This window comes from Aspergillus sclerotioniger, assembly GCF_003184525.1.
Source record: "Aspergillus sclerotioniger CBS 115572 chromosome Unknown BO94scaffold_7, whole genome shotgun sequence".
NCBI lineage: Eukaryota > Fungi > Ascomycota > Eurotiomycetes > Eurotiales > Aspergillaceae > Aspergillus > Aspergillus sclerotioniger.
The window spans coordinates 948,758-973,390 of NW_020290997.1; the positions used below are offsets into that span (position 1 = coordinate 948,758).

Genomic DNA, 24,633 nt, shown 5'->3' on the forward strand with positions numbered 1-24,633 from the left:
AAGCTGTTACTCGACAACAAGTCGATATCTAGCACTCACACACATGATTGTTCCACCGCACCAACACAGCTCGTACGTAGGTACCGTCACTATAAGGACCACAAACACATTGACAAGTTAGCCATTTGCCCATACAACGAGTTCATGTCAAGCCACTCACACTTTGAATCACTGTCTGTCACGCCGTCGTTGTCAGTATCGACTCGCCTGTTGTCGCTAGAAGCACTCCCTGCAAGCCGATTAACGTAAAACCAATGAGGAGAGAAGCTAACCTTGTCAGGTCAAACGGCAATCATACGATGTCTGATGCCCCTGGCCCAACCCTGCCACCCGACCGTCGAATGTTTGTCTTTTGTAGTGCCTCTTGTTCTTTTGTTTTTGCAGGCTCTTTTTCTTCACATGACCTCGTGTTCCCCTTTTTTTGCAGGTCTCTTTTTTTTCTTCTGTGGGTATGTTTTTCCTCCGTGTCTTGCCTCTCCCACGTAGGCACTCTGTCCTCCGCCGACACCTGTGACGATGAAGTAGGCTAGCTAGCTATCTAATGGGCAAGAGGGTAGATGGGGATAAATGGGGATAGATGGCAAGAGATGGCAAGAGATGGCAAGAGATGGCAAAAGCTACAAGAAGATAAACGAAGATAGGAAGGCAAGGAAAGGTGTCGACGAGTGGCCACAGGCGCGCTTGGGAGGAAAGAGAAGAAGAGTTTCTCCCGGGCGCGAGAAAAAGGAAGGGGTATTTATACCTGTGGGAATTGGCCCGGTCACGCCTGCGACTAGCGGGGGTGCAATGAACGATGAGTGAATAATGACAGAGATTGGGGGGGGAAGTCAGCGGAAGAAACCAGGGAAAACACGGAGGGGTGACTCAGTAACACTCAGAGAGGTGAAGCTGTTAATGCGACGGGCGAATGGCGGCGGGCGAGCAACACGGCAGGTGTGGCCGTTGACCTTAGGAAGGTGCAATGGGCAACGGTCCAGAATTGGAAGGAGTCATCGGATGCTTCGAAGGGCTGTCGACTCCGTATATGACTACGACCCCTCTGAGTCAAGGCTGGGAGTATGTACAGGAGTCATAGACTGCGAGGCCATGTCATATCATCTCACCCTATTGACTCACTTCCAGACACAGCTACCAACGACGCCTGTCATCGAGTGCGTTCTTGACTCACCAAAGGCGAGCTGGCCTGCCTTACGTACTGGGCAGGTCATTATAGGGTCATGTATGGTCTGGGTTAGACTAGATACCTTACACAGGCAATGTAGCTCCTCCAAGCACGACCGTATGGCTGTTAGAAGTATCCATATCCGTAACAGAGTAAGTCGCTATAGTTCCTGTTGATACGGTTCCATGGTACACCACCCGACGCCCAGACTTTGTTCCAGGCACGAAGTATACAGCAACCCAGCTAGGCAGATAGTATTACGCAGTAATCGTCATTGGGTAGCAGGGGGGGTCTCGCATCCTGAACGGCTCGAAAGAGCCAGGCCTAGGCCCAGTGCTACCTACCTGAAGTCCTCATTGGTACCTCGGGTGGCATTGGACAACCCTACAAGCACGAACATCGGATGCCAAGGATGGGCCTGCTATTATTAGGTGGTATTATGTGGTGGTAGGGCTCCTACCAAATTGTGCACATCCTAGTTACATATACATATCGTCTATGAAAAGAAAGTCGGGCGTGACGGTGTAGACATTACGGGGTGCTCACAACCAGGAATAGAATCAACTTCATGATCTGGTAATTCTGACGACCAGTTAAACACGTAGTCTCAAACAGTACATGTGGGCAAAGACGTGAGACTAACTAGTCTCAAGTATTTATCCTACGAAATATCGACATCTTCCATTTTCACAGATGAGCCACCCCAGCCACCCCAGCCACATCATCGACGGTTATCGAGCAGAAAGGTTGTCCTGGATAAGGAATGTCACCTCACACACAGACAGCACCTGCTATGCTGGCAACCACGTGCCATGCCTTATCAGCGCCCTGGAGGGCGACAGGGCCGATGCATCGAGTCGTCGACTGTCCTACAAACAGCCAGCGGGAGCGGAGGGCATGCCAAGACGTCACTAGTGGCTGACGTTGGCCGTGCAGATTCGGGGATTATTTGGTGGGGGATTTGTGGAAGATCCCTAGTCTATTGGATTTGGGGTTGGTTGGATACGGATGATTGGTATGGGCCCGGTGTAGCTACGGCGTCTCTTCTGGTCAAGACTAGTCGGTATGCTGTAGCTTATTATTGGAACACTGGCGGTAAGTGAAACAGCTCGGTCTGGCACACCAGAAAGCGCCGACACATTCTGGACATGATTGGAAGAAACTAACTTTGGTTATAAGCGCCTGGTACTTGGTAGGCCACCAGAGTATCACGAGCCACGAGTGTGTGCCCAATTTTGCGACTGTCGGTCCTGCATGCGGGAAGATTGTTGGCTGAGCGCTATCAGTAATCTGCAGGCATCGCATCGTCGGAGGAGTTCCACCGCAGCGCTTCAGAGTTCAAACACAATGGAAATACCAGGTTCGGTACCTCCATTCACGGCAGGCTAGTAAGTATCTGGCCGATCTTTTCCAGTATCTAACCTTCACAGTTCACACCATGGACCGGGGGGGGAGGGTACCAAATTTCGACGATCTGCCTGGCCGATTGCGCTCCGCGATAACTGGCGGTGAATCGGGAAGGCCAATGACAGGTCCTCGAGGTGGGGTGCGGAACCGGAGATTGGCTGGCAGGGAACATTGGCAGGTGGGGGCGATGGGGGGCCAATGGGACGGCGCGAGGGGGACGAATGGACAGTCTGGATCGCCAATGGCCAGCAAGGAGGTACACCATCGACTAAAGGATTTAGGTAGAGACTAATGGCGACTAGAAATGGCCCAGTGGACGCCGTCGCAGGGAACCCTGTCCCCTGAGCTGGGATTGGTGCTGACTGAGTTTCATGCAGGGACGTCGAATCCGAGGAAAAATTGGGGGAGCGACGGGATTGGCGCATGCAGGGGATCTCAGCAACAGCAGCAGCGGGTGACATGCCCCGCTGCAAAACGAGCAAAGCAAAGGAAGGTCGGTCCTTTGGACCTATCGCACTCTATAATGAATTTTAACTTTCGGGCGAATGCGATTGCGGGGGTCTTTTGACTCTTTTGAGTCGGACTCTCAGTGGGAGGTTCCAGTTTCCACCAGATTGGGCCCCAACTGGTTTCTTTCAGTCATTCATTCAATGATCTTTCCTTTCTTTCTTTCTTAGTAGTATTGTTTGGGTCATTATTGTAAGATGCGATCTCCCAGTGTCCACTACAACTACGACTAGTTCCCGTTTAACCGGTTTGGTCTGCCGCCAGAGAGGGTCGCAGGCGCTTGGAATGCCGGCGGGTTATTTATTATAAGACCTGTCTCGAACACCCTCTCCTGACCTCCGTCGACCTCCCTCATCCCTTCCTTGGAGAGCATTCTCCTGCAGCCTTCTCGTTCTCTTCTGTTGATCATCATTGTCGATCTTCCACGTCTTTCATTTACCGCTCCTACCTAGCTCCTCAGCGTGACTAGTGTTCTCGGTAAGTCATCATCCATCCTGTTCCTCGTCGTCATCCCCTCTCAGAACCCTAATCTTATCGGCCGGTCCTCCTGACATCCCTCCAGGGTCATCGCAGACTCTCTCATTCATCAAATACTAGCTAGCATTCTTTCATCATTTCTTGATTTATCGTCCTTCCGACCCTTTTGCCTAAACATAACACACACCCACACACTACTCGTCCCGAGCCATGACCAGCTGCTGATCCGCATTCTTCTGTCTCCTGACTGGTGCCATTTGGCAGAGCATGTGAATCGGCTGGACCGCGTCATTCTTCAGTCAACGCAGTTCTCGGCCCTGGAGGCGCAGGCACGATGGCTGCCACGTTCACATGCCCCCGCTTCGATCTTCCGGGTGGCTATTCCAACCAGCTCTCCCCACCCCCATCGCCGCTCAGCCTAGTGCCAGAGCATCCGACAAAAGTCCCTTCTCTCATCACTTCTCAGATCGTCTCACCCGGTGTGAACGACTACGCCGACGAGGTCACTGGAATCACCGTGGGTGCAGGTACCCCGCCCACCGTGTCGGACCAATCTATCGATGAGCCTTCAGACAGCATGGAGAGCACAACCTCCAAGAACACCTCCCCATCGTCTTCCCCGTCATCCCCGTCATCCCCGTCATCCCCATCGGACAGCCGCCGGACCTCTAAACGCAAACGAACCGTCTCACCCCCTTCGCCGTCTAAATATCCAGAACAACTTCGCTCGTCTCGCAATCCGCGACGCTCTACTCCCAATAGCCGACATAGCTCGCACCATCGCTCCGCTACCACCCCCTCTATCACACCGCTAGCTGACCAGACAACCCGACGTGAGGACCTGATCGCTCTGCATCGCGAGTCCTGCCGTCTGTTCCAGGAGGATGGGTTGTCAAAGCCCAGCGCACGCGTATCTCGACCTCCGTCCTCCAGCAATCCTCGCACTCCACCGCGACCTCTTCGCTCCTCTTCCAGCGCCAGCTCTCCACCTACACTGCGAACCCAGCTCTCCATCTCCACCTACCAGGGGCAGAACCGCCAGGATGAGTCTCTACGACCCCCATTGCGCGCGTCTACCTTTTCTGCGTACGAGCCTACCTGCCACTCACCAATCACACCCACAATGACGGTGATTGACTGGACGTCGCCATCCACACGGAGACGCGAGTACGAAAAGATCGATCGCGCCAGCAGTGGTGTGCGAGGGTTCTGGCGACGGGTGGCGCCTCGATGGTGTCAATTCGGAGACAACCGCACGCCATTCTTCGAAGAAGGCAAAGACGGCAAGGGAAACTATGGGGGAAGTGTGCGACGGTTCCGCATGGACATTCCAGAGGAGACGGGCGAGAACAAAAGCAGCACATTGCCGCGCAGCTTCAAACTAACCCGGAAGTTGACCGTGTCTCGAACGAGCAACCGTCTGAAGACGTAATTTCACCTAGCGTGCTTTCACAATAGCCGGCGATTTGCATTTGATACCCCAGCAATAGAATGCAGCAGCAACTCTTTACATAATAACATTGCCATTGCCATAGTATGCCACAATAATCCGGAGTACAATTCATCTAGTAGTAAAAAACTTTTCCACAACGCCAGAACAACCCAAAAAACAACAGCAGCAGCAACAGTAAAATGATATGGGTATCCTCGATTCCTCACAACATATCAAAATCATCCAAGTTATCCCGATAGCGCATAATACTCCGCTTAATCTTGCTATTATCCGCCCACGTCACGAAATCCTCCATATTGCGAGTAACCAGGTAGGCGGGATCAGTCACGACTTCGGTACCCACGCGCACCTGACCTTGTTCGATGAACGTGACAGCCTATCACACATATATTAGCATGACCATCCCATCACATAATCCCCTCCCCCAGAAGAGAGAAAAGAGGACACGAAGGAACAAATAGAAAAAGAGTCAGGGACTAGTAAACCCCTCAACCCCCCCAAGACCAACCAACCAACCAACCAAACAAACATACCGTCTTAACATTCTCCACCATTCCACTCCTGGCCATAAATACCGCCAACCTCCTTCTACAAAACGCACTAACGGTAACCTCCCTCTCGACTCTCGACAACCCCGCCCCCTGTTCGCGACTCTGCTTCAACACCCCCATGCGAAACAACTTATCCAGCACCTCGCTTTCCAACTTCTTCCGAACGGGATCGCTCTCCGGGTCCAGCTCGGAGAGTTTATGGGCCAGGTGGCGCAGAGATCCGCATAATTGGTTGTATTTGCGGTAGTCGGCGGGGTCTTGCAGGTGGTAGCGGGTGCGGATTTGGGATTCGCGATGGTTGTTGTCGGATTTGTAGGTGTGGAAGTCGACTTTGCGGAGAAGTTTCTTTTCGTGGTGTTTTAGTTGACGGACCATTTTGGTGGGGGGTGGGGTTTGGGTAGGGTGTGGGTTTGGAGGTGTTGTTGTGGTGAATGTGGTTTGGTGGTTGGCTTGTAGTTGGGGTGATCTTCAAGTTGATAAGACCGGAGAAAATTTTGGATAGGACCTTTACTTTATTGCTGGTATTATGGATGGGTTGGGGTGGTTGGTGGGTGCTGGTTGGTTGGATTCCGGGCGGTGAGGAGGGCGGTGGTGGTCGTTTTGACTCGGCTGCTGTCATGAGGTGGCTGGCCAATTATCCTTATTCGAGTCTGTTGTCAGAACTTACATTCAACGTGGGTGGTTGGTTCTATGGTCGGAGATCACTCTGCAGTAGTGGCTTTTGTATACTCAATAAGGTTACCATTATGAGTTTCTACTGCAAGGGCTGCTTCTTTGATACTTATGGAACCTCACATGATCCTGAGAGATCGCTGGTAATTGTTCCTGTCCACTACCCTGACTGAAGAAGTAGAACATGTATGATGATATTGACCCGATTGAGGATCATCCGTAGATTCTATATTCTCGATCAAATTGCAGAAAAAAGCCACCCATATTATACACAATATCCACGACACATCTGCTACACTCCAGGAAGAAAAGTCTTCAGTCCCATAGCAAATCGCCGGATTTGTTTCGCATAATAGCTCTACATCATTAGTATCCACATGCCACGAAGAATATAAACAACTTACCGATTCCAATCCCGCACCCACGCCCTTCAGCGCTAGCAGCCGTGCCAGGAACGGCATAGGAACCCGGTTCAGGACTAACTGGGCCTCATCGTCCGGTACACTCTCATCCAAGAGGACTAGAGGTAGCTTAGGATCAATCGCAGCCGGACGGCCAATCCCAACCACATCGCATGCATTCTGTTGCAGTGCGGACTCGGCTCCAGCACGCGTCCGGAAACCACCCGTCAGCATAAGCACGAGGTCCGGGAATCGCTTGCGGGTTTCCGTTGCAAACTCGATAAAGAACGCTTCACGGGCAACAGTGCGTTGGCTTTTCTCGGGTCCCATCATCTGATTGATAAGTCAATCTCTGCAGATATGCATCGGTGTTAGGATCACTGACCGTTGGGTTCTCGTAGCTTCCTCCGCTGACTTCGAGAAAATCAATTCCCGCTTCGATGAGAAGCTTGATCTGAGTCATGGTGTCTTCGAATGTGGACGAGCTGTGGTCGGCGGAATTAAGCTTGATGCCGATGGCAAACGTCTGAGGCACGACCTGGCGAATCGCGTGAATCATATCCACGACGAACTTGGCTCTGTTCTCCGCCGATCCACCATATGTATCGGTTCGTTGGTTGGACTACTCAATTTAGCTTGGCCCTATCTGAAATCTGACTCGTCCTACCTTGGAGTTCAAGAATTGATCTGCCTCATTAGCGTGAACTGATAATAGGACAGGCTAACATACCGATCAAGTAACCGTGCGCACCGTGCAGCTCAATTCCAGAGAAGCCACTGTCGGCCATCAAACGGGCCGCGTCAACAAACTGACGGGTGACCCGGTCGATATCACCCTGAGTCATCTCGCGAGGTGGAGGGAAAACAAGCCAGCTAAGCAGTCGCTGCACCAAGCTGTCTCCCATCTGCAGAGGAATAGCACTCGGTGCAATTGGTGGCGCAAAGAGACCTCGACGACCCGCAAACCGCAGCGACTGTCGACCAGGATGACAGACCTGTACGATGGTCGGGGTTCCATGTTGCTGACAGGACTTGGCATATTGACTCCAGTTGTCAACTAGTGCTTCGTTGCCTTCTTTACCGGTGTATTCAGCGTGCAAGGCAGGATCACGAGGGGTACCGAGGTGATCCACGTCCACTTGGACATTTCCTGATCTTGATAAGCATCCTCCCGTCTGTATTCTGTAGATCCAAGGTACCTGTGAGAAGAGCACCCCAACCGCCCTGGCCCCATTGGTTATATGCCTCAAGTAACGTAGGTGTTGGGACATTCCCTGATCCAGCCAGCGACTCGGCCATTGCAGCCTGTAGCTAGTCAGATCGGATCATGGTCAATGAATGAACCAACCTACCTTGGCTAGGCGGTTGGGAAAGACCAGCCCGCAGGGAAGCCGAACGGACTCATGTAGGGACGCCATTGTGTGAGAAGACAGAAGAGAAAAGGCTGATTGCGATGGGGAAAAAAGGAATTTGTTCGTGATAAGTCCCTGGCGGCCCGAAAAATTCAGCCGAGGCCTCAAACCACGTGGAGAGTATACATGGTGCACGGTGGAGAAGCCGTTAGCTCGTTTAGCATCAAAGCCAAGATCTCTGCAGATGCTTATCAATTATCGCCACCCCAGATGTCGCCTGCTGTATTGCAGCACAACAGTACGCAGAGATCTCCTTATGATACTATCAATAAGCAGCAAAGACACGGAACCTGAATGTCCAGATTCCTGCTCACCAGTTTGGACCACCCATACGACTTGAGAAGCCATGCTGTGTCCGATCCAGGCCTACAGTATACACCGGTCAGGAATTCTAATCCAACCACTAAAGACCTCCTTTTTAGGCAATAAGGGGTTGTCTAAGCAGACTTTTCTGTTCCATGGTCAGTCGTTCGGGTGGAAAAAGGCGTCCGGGTATCCAACCTCGGGCAACCGGATATCCGCGGTCGAGATAGCCGGACACCGGGATGCAGCCTCCGACCACTCGGCCTGTGCAGGACAATCCGCCCGTGGAACGGATCGTCTGACAGCTGTCCAGGGCCCAGGCCAGTTCAAGTACAGCATCGTCTGCCGGCTATTTACCCGCTTCGTCTAGGTGGAACCGATCGGACCCTGAGATGAGCGGATTCCATCGCCGATCTGGCCGTCCCGGCGCGAGCTGCAACTCTTCCTTAGCCTGCATAAGCTTATTTGAACGGATTCCGACGGAGGACCCTGCGTCTGGAGTCAGCCTGTCTCATCTCCACTTCACATGCAAGTCGCTGACGTGGTACCTACTACCTGGGTATGAGTCTACTACTGTATCACGTTCAGGCAATCCCTCGGCCTGATTCTCGTCTTGGCTGTGGCTGAGAACATGGATCTTTTGAAGAGTTCGAATGTGAGTGTCGGGTAAGAATAAGCAAGTGTAAGACTCGATCGACTCCCCGGAGTTGGAGTTCCCCGCTGGAGATGGCCTCATCACATGACCCCGACTGCAGGCGCTAGCCAGGCGCTGCTGGGAAAGACAGCCGTGCGGGGGACTTTAAGTCTTCAAGAAAGTTCAAGCATAACGGTCAAATCTATGAACATTGAACAGAGAACTACGACAACAACTAAACATCTAAGCGAGGAGCTACGGAAGGAAACGAGCCCGAAGAAAATATGGATCATTGAATCATCCGGTTTACCCAACACGAGACCAGTTCTAAGCTAACCAAAACCTAGTCCAACATCGCTGGTATCCGACAACAGAATCGTCATTAAGAGGTGTCAGAATCCGTGAAAGAATGGGGGTATACAAGAAGCACATCCTTCCAAGCGGGATTCGGGAAACAAGAAACGCGCTCGAAAACAAAACCAAGCCAAGCTGGACAAGCCAGTATTTTAGGAAAGAAAGGGAGGTGCTCAAGCTTACAGCTTGGCATTCTTGTCCTCCTCATTCAGGCCCTCCAAAGCGAAGGCGCTGGTTCCCAGGCTAGCCAGGATGGAGCCAACCTCGCGCTCCAAAGCCAAGACTTCGGTGTGGGGGTTGTACATGCGGGCCTTGATCCAGGCGTCCAGAGCCTCGTCGTTCATCGTACGCAGGGTGGTCTCACGGTCGACCTTGGCTTCTTGGGCCGCGCGGATGACGTTGCGGGCCACGACGACGCTGACCTCACGGATGCGGGTCAGGTCGGGGTAGAGAAGGGCACGGTCGATCTCTTCAGCAGTGAGGGCCTTGGAGAGGGCCTCACCCGAGGCGTAGATCATGCTGTCGGTGACCTTGACGGCCTTGGAGAGGATGGTACCCAGTCCGATACCGGGGAAGACATACATGTTGTTGCCCTGACCGGGGTAGTAGGTGCGAGTCTCGCCAGCAGAGTTGGTGAACGACATGGGCTGGAAGGGAGAGCCGGAAGCGAAGAGCGCCCGGCCATCAGTGTTGGTGACAGCGCTCTCGTAGTCACACTCGGACTTGGACGAGGGGTTGGACAGAGGGAAGATGATGGGGTGGGTGTTCCACTCGGCCATCTTGCGCAGAAGCTCGGGGGTGAAGACACCACCGATGGTGGAGAGACCCATGAGGATGGTCGGCTTCACATGGTCAACAACTTCCTCGAGGCTCTTCAGCTGGAGGCCGGCGTTGTCCGTGCGGGCGAAGTAGACCTTGTGATCGGCGAGCTTGTCACCACGGTCAGCAGTGACAAGACCCTTGGTGTCAACCAGGTAGAAGCAGGCGCGAGCCTCATCCTCGGTCATGCCCTCGCGGACAAAGAAGTCAACGATCTGCTTGGCAACACCGACACCGGCACTGCCGGCGCCGAAGAAGACGGCACGGTGCTCCTTGCAGGGGAGGCCAGAGCGCTTCACAGCGTTTATCACACCACCGAGGATGACGGCGCCAGTACCCTGGATGTCATCGTTGAAGCATGTGTAGACATCACGGTAACGCTCCAGAGCAGGGAAGGGGTTCTTGAAATCCTCGAACTGGATGACAATACCGGGCCAGCGCTCGGTCAGAGCAGCCATCAGCTCATCCAAGAATTCACGCTCCTCCTCGGGGGTAACCTTGTCACGGCGGCTACCCATGTACAGCGGGTCTTCCCGGAAGGCCTTGTTGCTGGTTCCCAGATCAAGGGTCAGGGGCAGGGTAGCCTCGGGGCGAATACCGGCACAGGCAGTGTACAGAGCCAGCTTGCCAATGGGGATACCCATGCCGTTGATGCCAAGGTCACCAAGACCGAGAATGCGGGAACCATCGGTGATGCATGTGATCTCAACGTTCTGCTGGGGCCAGTTGGCAATGACAGCAGCCAGGTTGCCACGGTCTTCCCAGCTCAGGTACATACCTAATCATGCATGGTTAGCGGCCGGTTTAGTCCGGGACAGTGACGCTAGACAGGGATGTGAACGTACCTTCGGGCTGCTGGTAGATCTCGGACCATCTCTGGCAGGCTTCTCCAACGACGGGAGTGTAGATAAGGGGAGTCAATTCCTACTTGCTGGTTAGCTGGTGGGGTTACGGAAAAAAAAGAAAAAAAGGGTCTGGCATCGCTGGCTTACCTTCAGGTGGTCCGTGACCAGACGGTAGAACAGGTGGACATTGTTCTTACGGAGAGTGCTGAGGTAGAGGAACTTGTCGATGGCGGTTTGCTTGAGAGCCAATTGAGCGAGGCCTGCACGTCCATTAGCATCCAGACCACCGCCTCGATCTACGATTGTATGTACGCACAGCGAGTCTTCTGGGTCTCGTACGACTCCGCACGCGGGGGAGTCAGGCCGTAGGTGCGGAGATACTTGCGGATGTAGGCAGGGTTGGCGGTGTCATAGTTGGCATCGCTAAAGGGAGAGGGCGACATGGTCAGTAACTAGTGCAGAAGAGAATGCGTGGCCAGGATCCGCCGTGTCACCAGATTGAGACTTGAGAGAGATGTTGAAGGAGAAAAAACCGGCTGGAGCACTTACGCGGGAGCAGCATGGTTCACGGCCGAGGTCGCGTGAACGGGCCGGCTTTGGTGAGCGGGAAATCGAGCCATTGTGGAAGGCTGAGTCACGGCCAGGATACTCTTGGAACGAAGACCGAGGGTATCAGAGGGAGAAGTGAGGGAGGAGGACGAGATGGAAAGGGTCAATTGAGTCGAGGAGGCGACTGGTGGCAGTCCGATTTTATGTCTGCTGGCTCTGTGGGCTAGTCGCATTGAACCCCCCTGAGCAGGAATCCACCGCATGCCGAAGTTCAACCAAGCAATTGTCTCAACAGTGGTCGTGATCTTCTAACGAGGTGGTCGTCAGGACTATGAACCAGGTGTGTGGATTGATTAGGGATGACAGCAATCGGGAGAAATCGGGATGCAAGGGGCCACTCAGGGCGACCGGGACCGGTCCAGTGGGGATCGGGGTACAATGGTTGCATGGCAGCGAACCGTTTCAACTGGAAAGAGTGGACAGAGTGGGCAAAGTGGGAATGGGAAACGAAGCTTGGGGGGGATGAAATTGAACGGGATTGGATTGGGTCAGCCTCTGGGACGGATGTGGAGTAGCTCAACGGGAGCTCGCTCCGAATCCGACAAATAATGCGGAGAAAAAGAAAACACACTGAGACGCACATTTTCTCTCCTCACTCCTGCTACTAGTAGTTCAGGTCCTATTCGGCCGGATTATGCGATTTAGGCAAGTCAGATTGACAATCGGCAACAATCCTGAAGGAGGAGTCTCAACTTGAAGTTGGGGGATGTGAGGTATTTCTTCCTCCAGGACGAAGACTACGTTGTAGTACAGAGTACACCCAGGCTAATCGACCTGTTCAATTTGAGGTGTTTTCTGGTTCTGTTTTTGGTTCTTGTTTTCAATGTTGTCCTTATTTTTACCTTTTATTTTGACACCTCACCTCTCTTTGTTAAAAAATAAAAAAAAAAAAAAAAAAAAAAAAAAGTACGAGTGGGGGAATGTTTTTCTTATTTTTTATTTCTCTAATTTTCTATTTTTATTCAGTTGGGAATACTAGATAATTTGATAGGTGGCAGCTGACATACTTCGCTTTGCCCCCTCCCCCCTTGATTAGGTACTTTTCTTTTTGAGAATAGTTACAGTATCATATACCTGATGATTATCAATCCGTATTGTTGGGGGGAGAAAGAAAACTGGAAGAGGGGGTGCCCTACGTACCGCCGGAAGCGAGTCGGAAAGGGTTTGCTGGAGAGTCATTATCATCACCAGTCTGGATTGTACGGGGTACTTGTCAGTCCTCTGGCTCATCCAACCTCAAATCGGGTGATCCGACCTCACCACTGGCTCAGAGATATACTCCGGACTCCGTCCCGGAGTCTGGGTTCCTTCGACCAGTGTTGAACCTGTCATGGTGTGCGCAAGTCATGATATCAACGGTGTGTGCCACCAGGTCGGGTTGCTGAAGCTATCGCCGTCGCCCTACGGAGGACCATCCTGGCGACGGGCCCCGATTTCCGAGATGGCCACCCGATTGCATCTTTTTTACTCGTCCGTCGGTGGAGCCGATTTAGTCAGGATTCATCGTGGGCTTCGGAATCACGCAGGCCACGCTAACCTACAGCAGCAAAGGGTCCAGCGCGGCGGCGGTCGAGGTGGATCGAGTCTCATGTGGCAGAGAAACAGACTAAAAGCGCACCCACTCGGTCAGCTAGTTGCCTAAGCTAATGGATCTAACTGAAGGAGGAAGGATTCTGGACCGGATGTTATTCACGCGCTTTGCCAATTGCCATGGCTGGTTCCGCCCAGGATTCCCCGCAGCAACGCGGCCCGGACAATGCCCGAGTTCGGGTCTTGTCAATCAGCGGCTGCAACAGCCTGGAGGGCTTCATCTCATACTTCCTGTGTTGTGTGTTGTGTACTAGTAGATAGGTCCTCTCTAGTCTCTACAACAATTCTCCATCTCCAAAGTCTCTCAATTGCAGAGTCGCAAAAATCGCTCACCTGCCACACCACACACCTGTCCGCCACCCGAGATCGATTCGTATTCCAATTCCCGCTGCTGATCCAGCCATGACGGAGGGCTCCTCGTTCCCGGAATACTCCGTGGCGCAGACGCAATGCAAAAAAGAACCCCCTCGCCCCCATCCCCATCCCCCCCTCCAATCGCAGGTTTTCTTCCAAACACTGCCCATTTTGTGACCGCGGCGATCAGAATGCGTGAATAAAAATTTCTTTATCGCCGCGTCTCCAATTTCGACTCCAAATCCACCGTCCTGCTGCCCAATGACAACCGCCTGAAACTTCAAACGGCTTTGTGCCTCGCCGATCGGTCCCGACCGATGGAGCCCCCGATGGAGCCAGCTGCGAAAATCTTCCGTAGCATGGTCCAAATCCAGCCAATATCCAGTGAATATTTGAAGTAGCAAATCTTTCTTCCTGATTGGCCCTGTTTGGTTCAACTGCAGTGGAGCGTTGTATAATTAGCAGTATATTCTTGCACCGTGCTGTTTCCGTCGGAAGCACGCAAAAATCCGTGTGCCTCAGCACGACCTTTTTTCGAGGTCGAGGCTCGTCTCATTATTAATGCGAAACGAGCAATTATCGTGGGAACTAGGCCTATCTAGATAATTGGAGCTAGTAGTAGCGCGTGGCCATTATGATCGTTGTGCAATGCTACCTAGATAGTGCTAAGAATATACTTCGTAGTTCAACTCTTGAATCTCGGTTCTAGACTCCACCCCATTGGCGCCTTTGCCGATGCTGTCGCGTGAGAACTATTCCTACGTACTTACCCCCGACTCATCAGAATATCAAGGTGCGGACTGCATTGAGCCATTTCTCGGGCCATTGAACCCTGATGGCATGAGCTGTTTATTATGCTCACCTGTCCCTCGCTTCGACGCGGTGGCTGAAGTTTGTACTTCATCCCGCGCATCCTTCCACCACGCAATCATGCAAGCCTTGACCGGTTACCCACTTCAGCAGTTCCCTTCGCAGCCCCAGATTCGAGATGCATCGATCACAAAGCTTGACTGGCGCTGATCATCCCTGCCCTGAATTCAGCGGGTCCGCCACTGGCCCTATATCAACAATGCTAGGCACCAGAAAGGAGACAACTTGTCTTTTTTTCGACCCTGATGGGGTACGGGCTCATCCATCTGGACCTTGAGGCTACCTACTACTGAACCATCAGAGGACGTTGGGACGTGCGACAGTATTTTGCAGTGGACTGATCATAATCCAGACGGTACAATTGTTTGACATAGAGTCAGCATGGCGGCGCTATGACCATGAGGGTCACTCGGGATAGGACGAAATACTCCGCGGGCATCATGCCAACCCTACAGTGCAGGCAACAGTCATACCACGATGTCGTCGGTTCTTGTACAGGCTGTTAGTCGATAGGGGCTCTGTTTGCCCTTGCGTTGTTGAAGGAGAAGTGGCCCTTGGACTGCGAAGCCATCGTTTCATTGCATGTCGCCTTCTTCCACGGTTTGGGGATAAGAGAAGCCTTGCATAGTCTACAACAACACATCAGTCTGACTGAGACGAGAATCAAAAATGAAGCTATCTATCAGCGCACGATACATCGATTCGAAAAGCCGGATCTTCCACCCATGGAAGTTGTACAAGTGCAGGCGGTGTCTATAGATGTGCTGCCGTTGTAATGAACAAGCCATGGGTTTTTGACTAACCATTGCGACGAGGAAGATACTACTACTACTCCTACTACTACTAGAAGTAGTACTACTATAGTAACTGCAAGTATTTGCTATGGATTTGAGACCCTGGGCTGATAGGACAATGCTGGCCGGTCACCTGACTGGGACAAGGGCGGCAGCAGCAGCGGTGACGCAATGGTGATTGGGCGCAGGCCCGTGATCGAGACTGACATGCAACAACAACCGGGAACCTGCTCTCAAATCAGCTAACCAGCTGTCGCCTCCCCCTCTTTCCTGCTCATCACCCGGTCGGTCGGACCTGTGGATTCTTTCTCTCTCTTCTCTTCTGCCCATCGTGTACCTTTCCCATCAACCGGTCGACTGCGTTCTCAAGACATCTAAGCAAGTACGCCAGGCATCCTCCACCATGCCGCAAGGAGAGACGGAGCCCCTCCTCCCTCGCTATCAGGAGGACACGACCCTCCAGCGTCGCCTGCATCAGAAATTACACAGCTATCAGATGATCCGTGCCCTCTCGGATGGGTACATGCCGTCTACAGATCAGACCATCATCAATCTCCGCACCTTGTTGGCTTCTGATATCCTGTCTCCTCACACTCATGATGTCGGCTCCGTCGGTCGCCAGATCGTTCGCGACTGTCGACTTTGGATCCAACTCTTCATCGAGCTCCTACAGGAAAAGAATGGAGACGATAAACTGCAGGAGTTCTTGTGGCACCTCTCACGTTCCAATGCATCCATCGACCCCAACAAGATCCAGCAACGAGCCAACCAGACGAAGGCAAGGGCGGATACGAAAGCGGGTACCGACTTCCATTCCCTTTCTCTTCGTGTATCTATCGGGACGTGGATTTCACAGGGCATGGAGTAGTCAGCTAACGAATGTGGTCTAGCTTATGATAGCCTGCGCACCGTGGGAAGTCTGCTCTTAACCAATGCAGACTTCCGTCTTTTCGTCGATGATCTAACCACCGTCGGCCGTCAGATCTTCTCCGACACGGCCTTCTCGCTGTCCAGTACTTCGCAGAAAATAGGCAACGAGCTCCAGCCGTCACAGGAAGACGTCGACGCCATCCAAGGAGCAGGTGCTGATGAGGGTCGTGCTGCAGGGAACGAAGATTTACGCGAAGAGGCAGCCCACGTGGCAAAGGTCGCAGGAAACGGAGTTTCCCGCACGGGTAAAGATGCGATCCACAGTGCTAAAGAACACCTAGCGGGGCAAGAAAAGGAAGCCTTGCTCTATCGGCTGAAGAAGACTATTGTGAATCTTCGGGACCGTTCTGACTACACAGACTCAGTCGCCACTCTGGGCCAGCTGCTGGGGCGATATGCCACAGCCTACGCGAACGCAGCGTCAGATGTTGTGGCGACAGCGGAGGAAGAAGTCGACGTCAATGTGGACCTCAAACAGGCAATGGAGCAATTTTGGTTGTTGCTCCAATCTTTTGGCGACGCTCAGGAATGGAAAACTCTGGAACAGCGCTTTGAAAAGGTGCTGCGGCACGCAAATAAAGACCCGGAGTTTGAAAAATTTCTCTCTGAAACAGGTGCCTTGGTCGAGGAAATGTTGACTGACCCCAAGTTCTTTGACTCGGCCGAAGAGAAAATCGATGAGCTCAAAGGAAAATCGAAGCATTTGGAGACGGAGTCCAACTTGCGCCAGGACGTGGACGCATTTCTGGTACAGGCAAAACGGGCTCTGCGAACGGTCCCTCAGGACAAAGCTGTGTCGAAATTAGTCGATGCGACCAACAAGCTGTACCAGGATGCGTGGGACGGCTACCATAGCCGTGAGGGCCAATTCCCCGCAGACCTGGTGGAGGTCTTCTTTCCTCTGATTCTCCGCACCATCCAATATATCCCAATCCCGCGCCTTGAGATCTCTGCACCTGAGGTCGATCTGTTGTTGGAAAGCCTGATACTGGAACCAGGCCATACCGTCAATTACTCCTCGTTTCTTCCATACCGCATGCATGTTACCACGCGCAATGACATCGATATTGTGAAGAAGCATTCGAAGAAAACCGCAACCGATATCAAAACGACATTTACGGCAACCGTATGTGGGCTTAATATCAGTGCTTCGGAATTCGGATACTGGCTCCGCGCCCATTCCGGCCTTCTGTTCCACCTACGAGATGAAGGCATCGCCAGCTTCTACCTGGACAAGCGCGGTATCGATATTTCCTTAGACATAGAGGTGGGGAGGGAACGACTGGACCAAATCTTCACCCTCCGTGGGGTGCGGGTGCGAATCCATAAGTTGGAGTACAAAGTCCATCGCAGCAAGTGGAAGTGGCTTCTCTGGCTGACGAAGCCTTTCCTCAAGCATCTGATCCGCCGAGTTTTAGAAAAGAAGATCGCGGAGAAGATCGTCCAGGCCGCTTTCGCGCTGAACCGAGAGCTGGTATTTGCTCGAGAGCGCCTGCGGGCGGCACGCATAGCCAATCCTCAGGATCTGGCCAGTTTCGTGCGGGCCGTGCTGGCACGGCTGAAGGCCCTCCCAGACACGGACGTCGAGGCCCGTATTGGCATTGAGCCACCTGGTAGCGGTGTCTTCAAGGGCGTCTTCGCCCCAGGCAGTCTTGTCAAAGTCTGGCATGACGAGGCACTGCGGGCTCACGAAGCCATTGAAGAGGGCGACGAGAGCCAGGGGCTGGGCAGAACATGGCGAAATGATATATTCGACGTTCCCCGGCGTCGAGCCTAGGATCTGGATCTCGTATCTTCACGACTCATGATTGCCCTTTGGATTTGGATCAACCCGGGTCTCCGCACTATAAGTTTGTATATCCCGTAGTTATTGGACGATCGACACCGGTTGGCTTGGATTCACCGTGCGGAGAGTGTCCCATCTGATTTTCTCCTTTTCAGAGTAGTAATAAGCGCTGTACCAGCTAGCGACTACGTACTTGTATGGCGTTTGGAATTCAAGCTCTTATCTTATTGAACCATACCACGTGACTCGGGCCGGACGAACAGTAATGCCGGCGTTGCGGCCACCTAACCGGGACCAACCACTTTAAGGACAACCACTGCTCTCCGCGATAACAGCCAGCCTGGCCCAAACGCAACAACGCCTTGCTTCAGCTGCTTCTTGAGATCTTGACTGATCTTGAGCATTTGACCGGGTGTAAGAATATACACCCTGTCCCAATTTCTTTCTTCTTCTTCTTCTTCTTCTTCTTCTTCTTCTTCTTCTTCTTCTTCTTCTTTCCCGATTAACATCTATCCATCCCTCCTCCCTTTTCTGTTTCGCAACTCTATACTTCTACTACCTACCTACCTACCTACCTACCGCAACCAACCCCGAGATCAACCACCACCACCACTTGCTACTACCACTACAGCCATTACACACAAAATCCTACACGAGCTGCGACCCATTCGCAGCTCACAAAGCTAAACTAATAAACAATGTTCTCCACCATGCGAACCATCTGTTTCTTCTTTGTCCTCACCCTATGTCTCGTCCAATTGGTCCTGGCCGCAGAAGACTACTACAAGATCCTGGAAGTGGATAAGTCGGCTTCGGAGAAGGATATCAAACGCGCGTATAGGAATCTGAGCAAGAAGTACCATCCGGATAAGAATCCGTGAGTTTTATTCCCTTTCTTTTCCTCTAGGTGGGATGGGATGGTTGGTGAGGGAATGTGGATTGGTGTTGGATTGTGGGATATATGCTAATATATACATGATGTGCAGGGGCGATGAATCCGCGCAAAAGAAATTCGTCGAAATCGCCGAAGCATATGATGTTCTTTCGACTCCGTCGACGAGGAAGATCTACGATCAGTATGGACATGAGGGTGTGGAACAGCATCGCCAGGGTGGGTCGGCGGGCCGACAGGCGCATGACCCGTTTGATTTGTTTTCGAGGTTTTTCGGTGGCGGAGGCCATTTTGGACATGCGCCGGGACATCGCAGGGGTCCTGATATGGAGCTCCGGGTTGGGTTGCCGTTGAAGGATTTCTACACTGGACGGGAGTTCTCGTTTACGGTGGAGAAGCAGCAGATTTGTGATGCATGTGAGGGGACGGGATCTGCGGATCGCGAGGTCGTGACGTGTGATAAGTGTGCTGGACGGGGAATGGTCATTCAGAAGCATCAGTTGGCGCCGGGGATGTTCCAGCAGGTGCAGATGCATTGTGATAAGTGTGGTGGGCAGGGCAAGATGATTAAGAAGCCCTGTCCGATTTGTCATGGGCATCGGGTGGTGCGGAATGAGGTGGAGACCTCGGCGACGGTGGAGCCGGGTATGGATAAGGGCATGCGCATTGTGTTTGAGAACGAGGCCGATGAGAGTCCCGATTACATTGCTGGTGATTTGGTGCTGATTCTGGAGGAGAAGGAGCCTGAGATGGGCACCACGGATGAATACCGCAACGATGGGGCGTTCTTCCGCCGGAAGGGCAAGGATCTGTTCTGGAAGGAGGCGCTGTCGCTGCGGGAGGCCTGGATGGGCGAGTGGACGCGCAATATCACGCATTTGGACGGCCATGTTGTTCATCTCGGCCGGAAGCGCGGCGAGGTCGTGCAGCCGTTGTCGGTGGAGACAGTCCAGGGCGAGGGGATGCCATATTACTCGGACGGCCATCTCCATGACCATGAGGAGGACGAGGAGCCCGGCAATCTGTATGTCGAATATACGGTCATTCTGCCTGACCAGATGGAGAGCGGTATGGAGAAGGACTTCTTGGGGCTGTGGGAGAAGTGGCGCAAGAAGAACGGGGTCGATTTGGCACACGACAGTGGGCGACCTATGCCCGCTCCGGTGAAGGACGAGTTATGATATGATAATTCCTCTTCGAGTCACAGACGTGATGTTGTACATTTAGTGAATTAGATAGCTATCTTAGACGTCTCAATAGAGAGTATTCAAATGGCAATCCTGACGTCCCGATGGGAACGACAACCCCGGGTGTAGAGAGAGGCATAGCAACGTAACCAGGACCCTACACTGGCCGCTTGAGAATCAATCCCCTTGCGTAGGTCACGCGAGTCCACAGTGTCAGATGGTTGATCCAACCCCGCGCCTAGTCTGAATGTCAATGACAGACAGCTCTTGTGTTACCAGTGTTGGGGTAGCCGCGTAATCCATCGATTGGCTTTAAGGGTCAGAGTGACACGTCAGTCAGGGACTGTCCGTGATTCACGCGCTAATCCCGGGATTGTAAGGGAATTGCAGCGTGCATGTAAGGTTGGCACATCCCAGATATAGAAATGCGTGTCATAGATAGAGCAATTCCATCTGTTCGGAATGCCCGGGGAACTCTTTGACCTGGCCATCAGAGGGGTCCAAACGGAGCTAGATCGCCACTATCCCACAAACTTCCTGAAAGAGTTTCCAGGGTCTCGAAGTCAGGCATCCAAAACGGACTGTCTTCTTCGAGATCAATCCAAGGGGCGATCTGTAAGGCCATTCGCACGCCATGGTCCTGACTGGTTGGGTCCGCTTGTGCTGCTTGGTTCAGATCGGGCACCACGCCAGCGGAGCTTGGATTAGATCTGGGATGACGGTCCCTGAACATTCCTGCATTGGTACCCCCGCGGTGTTGGGCCGTCATTAGCTCTGCCATACCCACCTTTCTGGACGCATCGTTCCCCTCTAGCTTTTCCATGGCTGCATTGACTAGCAGCTCGAATGCATCGCGGTATTTCTTGACCCATTCGGCTCGCTCGCCCATGACAAATAAGACGGTCGAGCAGGCACGGATGTCGTTGCTCATCTGGACCGACCAGACTTCGTTCGTGTGCGTCCAGAGGGCATACAACAGAGTGATCCCGGCCATGAAGACGGTCTGGACAGCAAGGAAGGAGTGCCCGTACTCTAGCGTCTGGTGTAACCTCTTGTGGGTCTGGCATGTATTTCCGGCCGCACGGAGACAGATGTGATAGTATGGATCCGAAAGAGGAAGCGAGGGGAGGAATGGCTGGATCAGGAGTCGTAAAGCTCGGTTATAGTGCAGCATTGGATAGTCCAAGTCGGATCCGCTGAAACGCCGCAGGGCCGATTCCCTCCACTCGTCGAGCTTGAGGAAAAGACGGTCCATCTTAGAGCGTAGAGTGTGCAGGGGTCGATCAGCCCGGTAAATCTTATGCTGGATCTCCGAGTCAATGCGGCGCAGTCGCATGAGGAATATGGCAAAGGTCAAGGTTGTAATCCTAGTGGGAGTAGGCGCGGCTAGCAAGGCTGGATCGTGGACATCGTCGTCAACATCGGCTGGCAAAGGAAGGTCGATGTGTCTGTCGGCGATGCTGAACGGCCGGCCCAGGGACATCGAAACGACACGTTCCAGGTAATAGACGGTCCAGAACAGACGACGCCGCATCTGCGCAGTAAAGGGATCCATGTTGCTCTCATTTGCCTTTCGATGGAGCCCCAGGTCGATAGCAGTGCGCATGGCGAGGCCCACCATGTACCACATACCCTGGCTGGATGCAGAGCGGAGGTGATACACAATTAACAACGCCATAGCTACAATGTTCTCGACAGATCGCATTTCACACATATTCGGTACATGCTGCAGCCCGGTCACGTAGAAACGCTGACGAGTTGATTAGAATAGACGGTTTCCAGGCAATGTGGGCAACATACCTCTGGGGAAATATATGTGTAGGTCTCGCTGATCTGAATGGTTGTAGCTCCGATCGCATACACGAGATACAACTGGAAAATTCCAAACCGTTCCTCCTTGGTAAGTTCCTCTCGCTTCTTCTGCGCCAGACGCCAGCGGGCCTCATGCAGGCGCCATAACTCCGTGCGGTCGAGAAACGGATAGCGGACATGGATCCGTGTTAGATAGGCGTGGAGAATCTGCGTTCCCATCTCATCGTTAGGAGGTTCGCTGCCCTGAACAAACCCTTCCTCAGCTCGTGGCGGTCGAGTCCGGTCACTGCTAGTACCTTTCCTCTCTACACCAGAAGGCTGAGGGGGCAGGCCCGTGGTTCCTTGCCTCGCTGCAGGCCCAGATCTACCAGCTGCAGCTGTTCGTGTAGAGGACAGAGCCTGGTTCCACACCGTAGCTTGAACCATTTCCCCCAGACTTGTAGCCAGGGAGAGGCCTGAGCTGGAGCCCACGTACGCAGGCGCCTCCGAAGAGTTGAGCGCAAGGAACCCCACCAACTCCCCCACAGCATTTTGATCAAGACCGGTTGCCGAATTCGTCGGCGTGTCCGAATTCTGGGGGGAAAGGAGTGCAGCAACTGGATGGGCGACATGGCTACTGGCCCGGCTACTCAGGGGTCTGGATTCCAACTGGGACTCAAGGTAGGCGATGCGGTCCTGCAACGCACGGGTGTATCTACCAGCGTCAGTACACCGGTTCAGCCAAGGTGGGTGGGGGGGGAGGGGGGAAGAAATGAGGAATCCCACTCGGTTTGGACTCCGTTTTCCTGTCGCACGGTGGATTTGTCACAGATCGCCCCGGCCTTTTGGCAGTTGGAGCAGACAGGGTACTCATTGTCACACTAACGCGCGGCCATTAGCATGAATTGGTGTCCTGACACGACATACTGGAAACAATTACAAGACGACTCGGTCTCTGTCGATAGGTGGATCCGTCTACTGACTTTCTGCTTCCTGGTCTTACAGCGCGTGCATGCCGTCCGGCCACGCTTCCGGGGGTTGTAGTCCCGCGAAGGAGAAGAGGTTCGGGTAGGTGTAGAAGAGCCCGCAAGATCCATTCTAACTATCTCATGATCATCTGCGAGTATGAGGGGGAAAGAAGCTAGAAATGGGCGATCCACGCACGAGGACGTCGGTGGCTCGCGTGGGTGAGTGACAGCTGGAGTTCAAGAATGAAGGCGCCGCCGCCAAGACCGGTCGGTTCGCCCCGCCAGTTAGCGCCTCTGCCTAAACTTACAGTACTAGGTACTATACGGAGTAAGTACTCCGTACCGAGTATCGACTAGAAGAGATGGTCACTTGAATGTTTGGGACTGATTCGCTACTACACACAACGCATCCTTCTAACCTCATGGCTCAGGCTCCGCTTTTGCATCCCAGCGCATTGCCGTCGGCGTCTCACTACTCGCTTCGCATTCAACCACCGGCTCGGCTTGGGCTGCTTCAGAATCCTGCGCGGTAGCCTGCTTCTCGGTCTGTTCTCGTGCCTGCTCTTCCTGTCGCTTCTCTTCCTCTTGCCTCTTCTCTTCTTCGATCTCATGCGCATCCTTGGGTCTCTCCAAACCTCGGTCCCGGAGGAAAACACATGCAATCAAACATATTCCAATCAGCGGGACCTGCAGGATAAACACCGAGTGGGAGGCTTTGGCATATGCGCTAAGGATCTGATCCCAGTCGGCGTCGGAGATACCGGACCTTGATGGGAGCGAGTAGGACGACTGAGCAATATCTTTGTATCCTGCGGGAAGGTTGGATCGCAGCGTTGCCTGCAAGAGTGCGGCCGACACGGCCAGGCCGCATGCACCTCCTAAGCAGCGGAAGAAGTTCCGGTCCGAGATGACGACGGCTCGCTGCGCCTTGGTACAGTGCGCTTGAAAGGCGACCAAGGTCGGTTGGAAGACGCCACCGACGCCTATCCCAGCGATGGCAACGATGACAGCAATAGCCGCGGGGCTGGTGTGCCGGTCAAATAACAGCATCAACCCGGCCCCCCTTAGGTACGGTCAATAGATGCACATAGAAGAAAGTTCGCCAAGGTTGCTTACAGTGTCCAGAGAAAAAAGCCAACCCAAATCACTTCTCCGTAACGTTTACGCCGCGAAATGTACTGGCCAGAGCAGATGGAGGACAGCGATTGACAGGCTACCATCGGGGCTGTCAGTGCAGCCGAGACAATCGGAGACCAATCGCGAGCATTCTGGTAGTACAATGGCAGGTAGTAGAGATAGGACTGGTAGACAGCTCCTAGAAGGAAACTCTGCAAGAACAGAGCACAGATCACGTTGTTCTGGAAAAACACCACTGGCCATAGATTAGTCACTTCTTCCGGCATTGCAACTCTCTTGGTGACATACCTGGAAGCATAGGCAAAACGGCTACTTTCCATTCGATCAAGATAAACGCAATCAATGCGCAAGCACCAATCGTGAGCATGCTTATGACCATCGCGGAGTCCCAATTAAAGTAAGAACCGCCTCCCGAGATAGGGATGAGTAAGAAAATGATCCCAACGGACGACGCCAGGATACCGTAAAAGTCGATGCGGCGGACATTCTTCCGGAAGCTCCCTTTTTGCGCATTGTTTGGGATCAGGAGATAGCCCACGATGATAGAGCATGCAGAGAGCGGTGATATGAGCCAAAAAAACCCTCGCCAGGTCGAGTCCATTACGAACGCTGCAGCTATGAACGGACCAATAACGTTACCGAGCCCTAAGGCCGCACCCAAAATCCCCTGATACTTGCCCCGATCCTTGAGAGTGACGATGTCAGATACGATAATCATCGTCAGAGAG

At 53.1% G+C, this 24,633-nt stretch overlaps 11 protein-coding genes across 11 annotated transcripts; 6 read left to right on the forward strand and 5 right to left on the reverse strand.

Moving 5' to 3' along the window:
- The first annotated feature begins 69 nt into the window (after window positions 1-69).
- On the forward strand, window positions 70-689 carry BO94DRAFT_368774 (uncharacterized protein). The gene is made up of 3 exons (XM_025607198.1): window positions 70-97; window positions 268-553; window positions 598-689. Exon 2 carries the CDS (start codon window positions 300-302, stop codon window positions 528-530), a length of 231 nt encoding a protein of 76 aa, XP_025470049.1. The 5' UTR covers window positions 70-97; window positions 268-299; the 3' UTR covers window positions 531-553; window positions 598-689.
- On the forward strand, window positions 668-1,427 carry BO94DRAFT_366200 (uncharacterized protein). Its single transcript, XM_025607196.1, has one exon. It carries the CDS (start codon window positions 805-807, stop codon window positions 1,336-1,338), a length of 534 nt encoding a protein of 177 aa, XP_025470050.1. The 5' UTR covers window positions 668-804; the 3' UTR covers window positions 1,339-1,427.
- Window positions 1,428-2,193: 766 nt separating this feature from the next.
- On the reverse strand, window positions 2,194-3,167 carry BO94DRAFT_369110 (uncharacterized protein). Its single transcript, XM_025607199.1, has 2 exons — window positions 2,330-3,167; window positions 2,194-2,230 (listed from the first exon to the last, which is right to left on the reverse strand). Exon 1 carries the CDS (start codon window positions 3,028-3,030, stop codon window positions 2,587-2,589), a length of 444 nt encoding a protein of 147 aa, XP_025470051.1. The 5' UTR covers window positions 3,031-3,167; the 3' UTR covers window positions 2,194-2,230; window positions 2,330-2,586.
- Window positions 3,168-3,637: 470 nt separating this feature from the next.
- On the forward strand, window positions 3,638-5,087 carry BO94DRAFT_369539 (uncharacterized protein). Its single transcript, XM_025607200.1, has one exon. It carries the CDS (start codon window positions 3,888-3,890, stop codon window positions 4,983-4,985), a length of 1,098 nt encoding a protein of 365 aa, XP_025470052.1. The 5' UTR covers window positions 3,638-3,887; the 3' UTR covers window positions 4,986-5,087.
- On the reverse strand, window positions 5,076-6,024 carry BO94DRAFT_533018 (snoRNA-binding rRNA-processing protein IMP3). The gene is made up of 2 exons (XM_025611252.1): window positions 5,540-6,024; window positions 5,076-5,382 (listed from the first exon to the last, which is right to left on the reverse strand). Exons 1-2 carry the CDS (start codon window positions 5,930-5,932, stop codon window positions 5,209-5,211), a joined length of 567 nt encoding a protein of 188 aa, XP_025470053.1. The 5' UTR covers window positions 5,933-6,024; the 3' UTR covers window positions 5,076-5,208.
- Window positions 6,025-6,521: 497 nt separating this feature from the next.
- BO94DRAFT_544314 (NADH:flavin oxidoreductase/NADH oxidase family protein) lies at window positions 6,522-8,048 on the reverse strand (the record flags this gene model as incomplete). The annotated part of the gene is made up of 7 exons (XM_025613174.1): window positions 6,522-6,587; window positions 6,634-6,963; window positions 7,016-7,252; window positions 7,298-7,335; window positions 7,361-7,780; window positions 7,830-7,935; window positions 7,983-8,048. The coding sequence occupies 7 exons, from the start codon at window positions 8,046-8,048 to the stop codon at window positions 6,522-6,524; spliced, it is 1,263 nt and encodes a 420-aa protein (XP_025470054.1).
- A 120-nt stretch (window positions 8,049-8,168) lies between these two features.
- BO94DRAFT_544315 (uncharacterized protein) lies at window positions 8,169-9,315 on the forward strand (the record flags this gene model as incomplete). Its single annotated transcript, XM_025613175.1, has 5 exons — window positions 8,169-8,280; window positions 8,465-8,675; window positions 8,716-8,904; window positions 8,934-9,000; window positions 9,199-9,315. 5 exons carry the CDS (start codon window positions 8,169-8,171, stop codon window positions 9,313-9,315), a joined length of 696 nt encoding a protein of 231 aa, XP_025470055.1.
- On the reverse strand, window positions 9,252-11,870 carry BO94DRAFT_533022 (NAD-dependent malic enzyme). Its single transcript, XM_025611253.1, has 5 exons — window positions 11,547-11,870; window positions 11,314-11,420; window positions 11,145-11,257; window positions 10,998-11,076; window positions 9,252-10,930 (listed from the first exon to the last, which is right to left on the reverse strand). Exons 1-5 carry the CDS (start codon window positions 11,615-11,617, stop codon window positions 9,513-9,515), a joined length of 1,788 nt encoding a protein of 595 aa, XP_025470056.1. The 5' UTR covers window positions 11,618-11,870; the 3' UTR covers window positions 9,252-9,512.
- A 3,747-nt stretch (window positions 11,871-15,617) lies between these two features.
- Window positions 15,618-17,921, forward strand: BO94DRAFT_461162 (uncharacterized protein; the record flags this gene model as incomplete). The annotated part of the gene is made up of 2 exons (XM_025607915.1): window positions 15,618-16,014; window positions 16,105-17,921. The coding sequence occupies 2 exons, from the start codon at window positions 15,618-15,620 to the stop codon at window positions 17,919-17,921; spliced, it is 2,214 nt and encodes a 737-aa protein (XP_025470057.1).
- A 707-nt stretch (window positions 17,922-18,628) lies between these two features.
- On the forward strand, window positions 18,629-20,003 carry BO94DRAFT_554806 (putative DnaJ domain protein; the record flags this gene model as incomplete). The annotated part of the gene is made up of 2 exons (XM_025613742.1): window positions 18,629-18,807; window positions 18,917-20,003. 2 exons carry the CDS (start codon window positions 18,629-18,631, stop codon window positions 20,001-20,003), a joined length of 1,266 nt encoding a protein of 421 aa, XP_025470058.1.
- Window positions 20,004-20,499: 496 nt separating this feature from the next.
- On the reverse strand, window positions 20,500-24,623 carry BO94DRAFT_554807 (putative C6 transcription factor; the record flags this gene model as incomplete). Its single annotated transcript, XM_025613743.1, has 5 exons — window positions 20,500-21,759; window positions 21,810-22,606; window positions 23,242-23,831; window positions 23,885-24,140; window positions 24,194-24,623. 5 exons carry the CDS (start codon window positions 24,621-24,623, stop codon window positions 20,500-20,502), a joined length of 3,333 nt encoding a protein of 1,110 aa, XP_025470059.1.
- Between the last annotated feature and the right edge of the window lie 10 nt (window positions 24,624-24,633).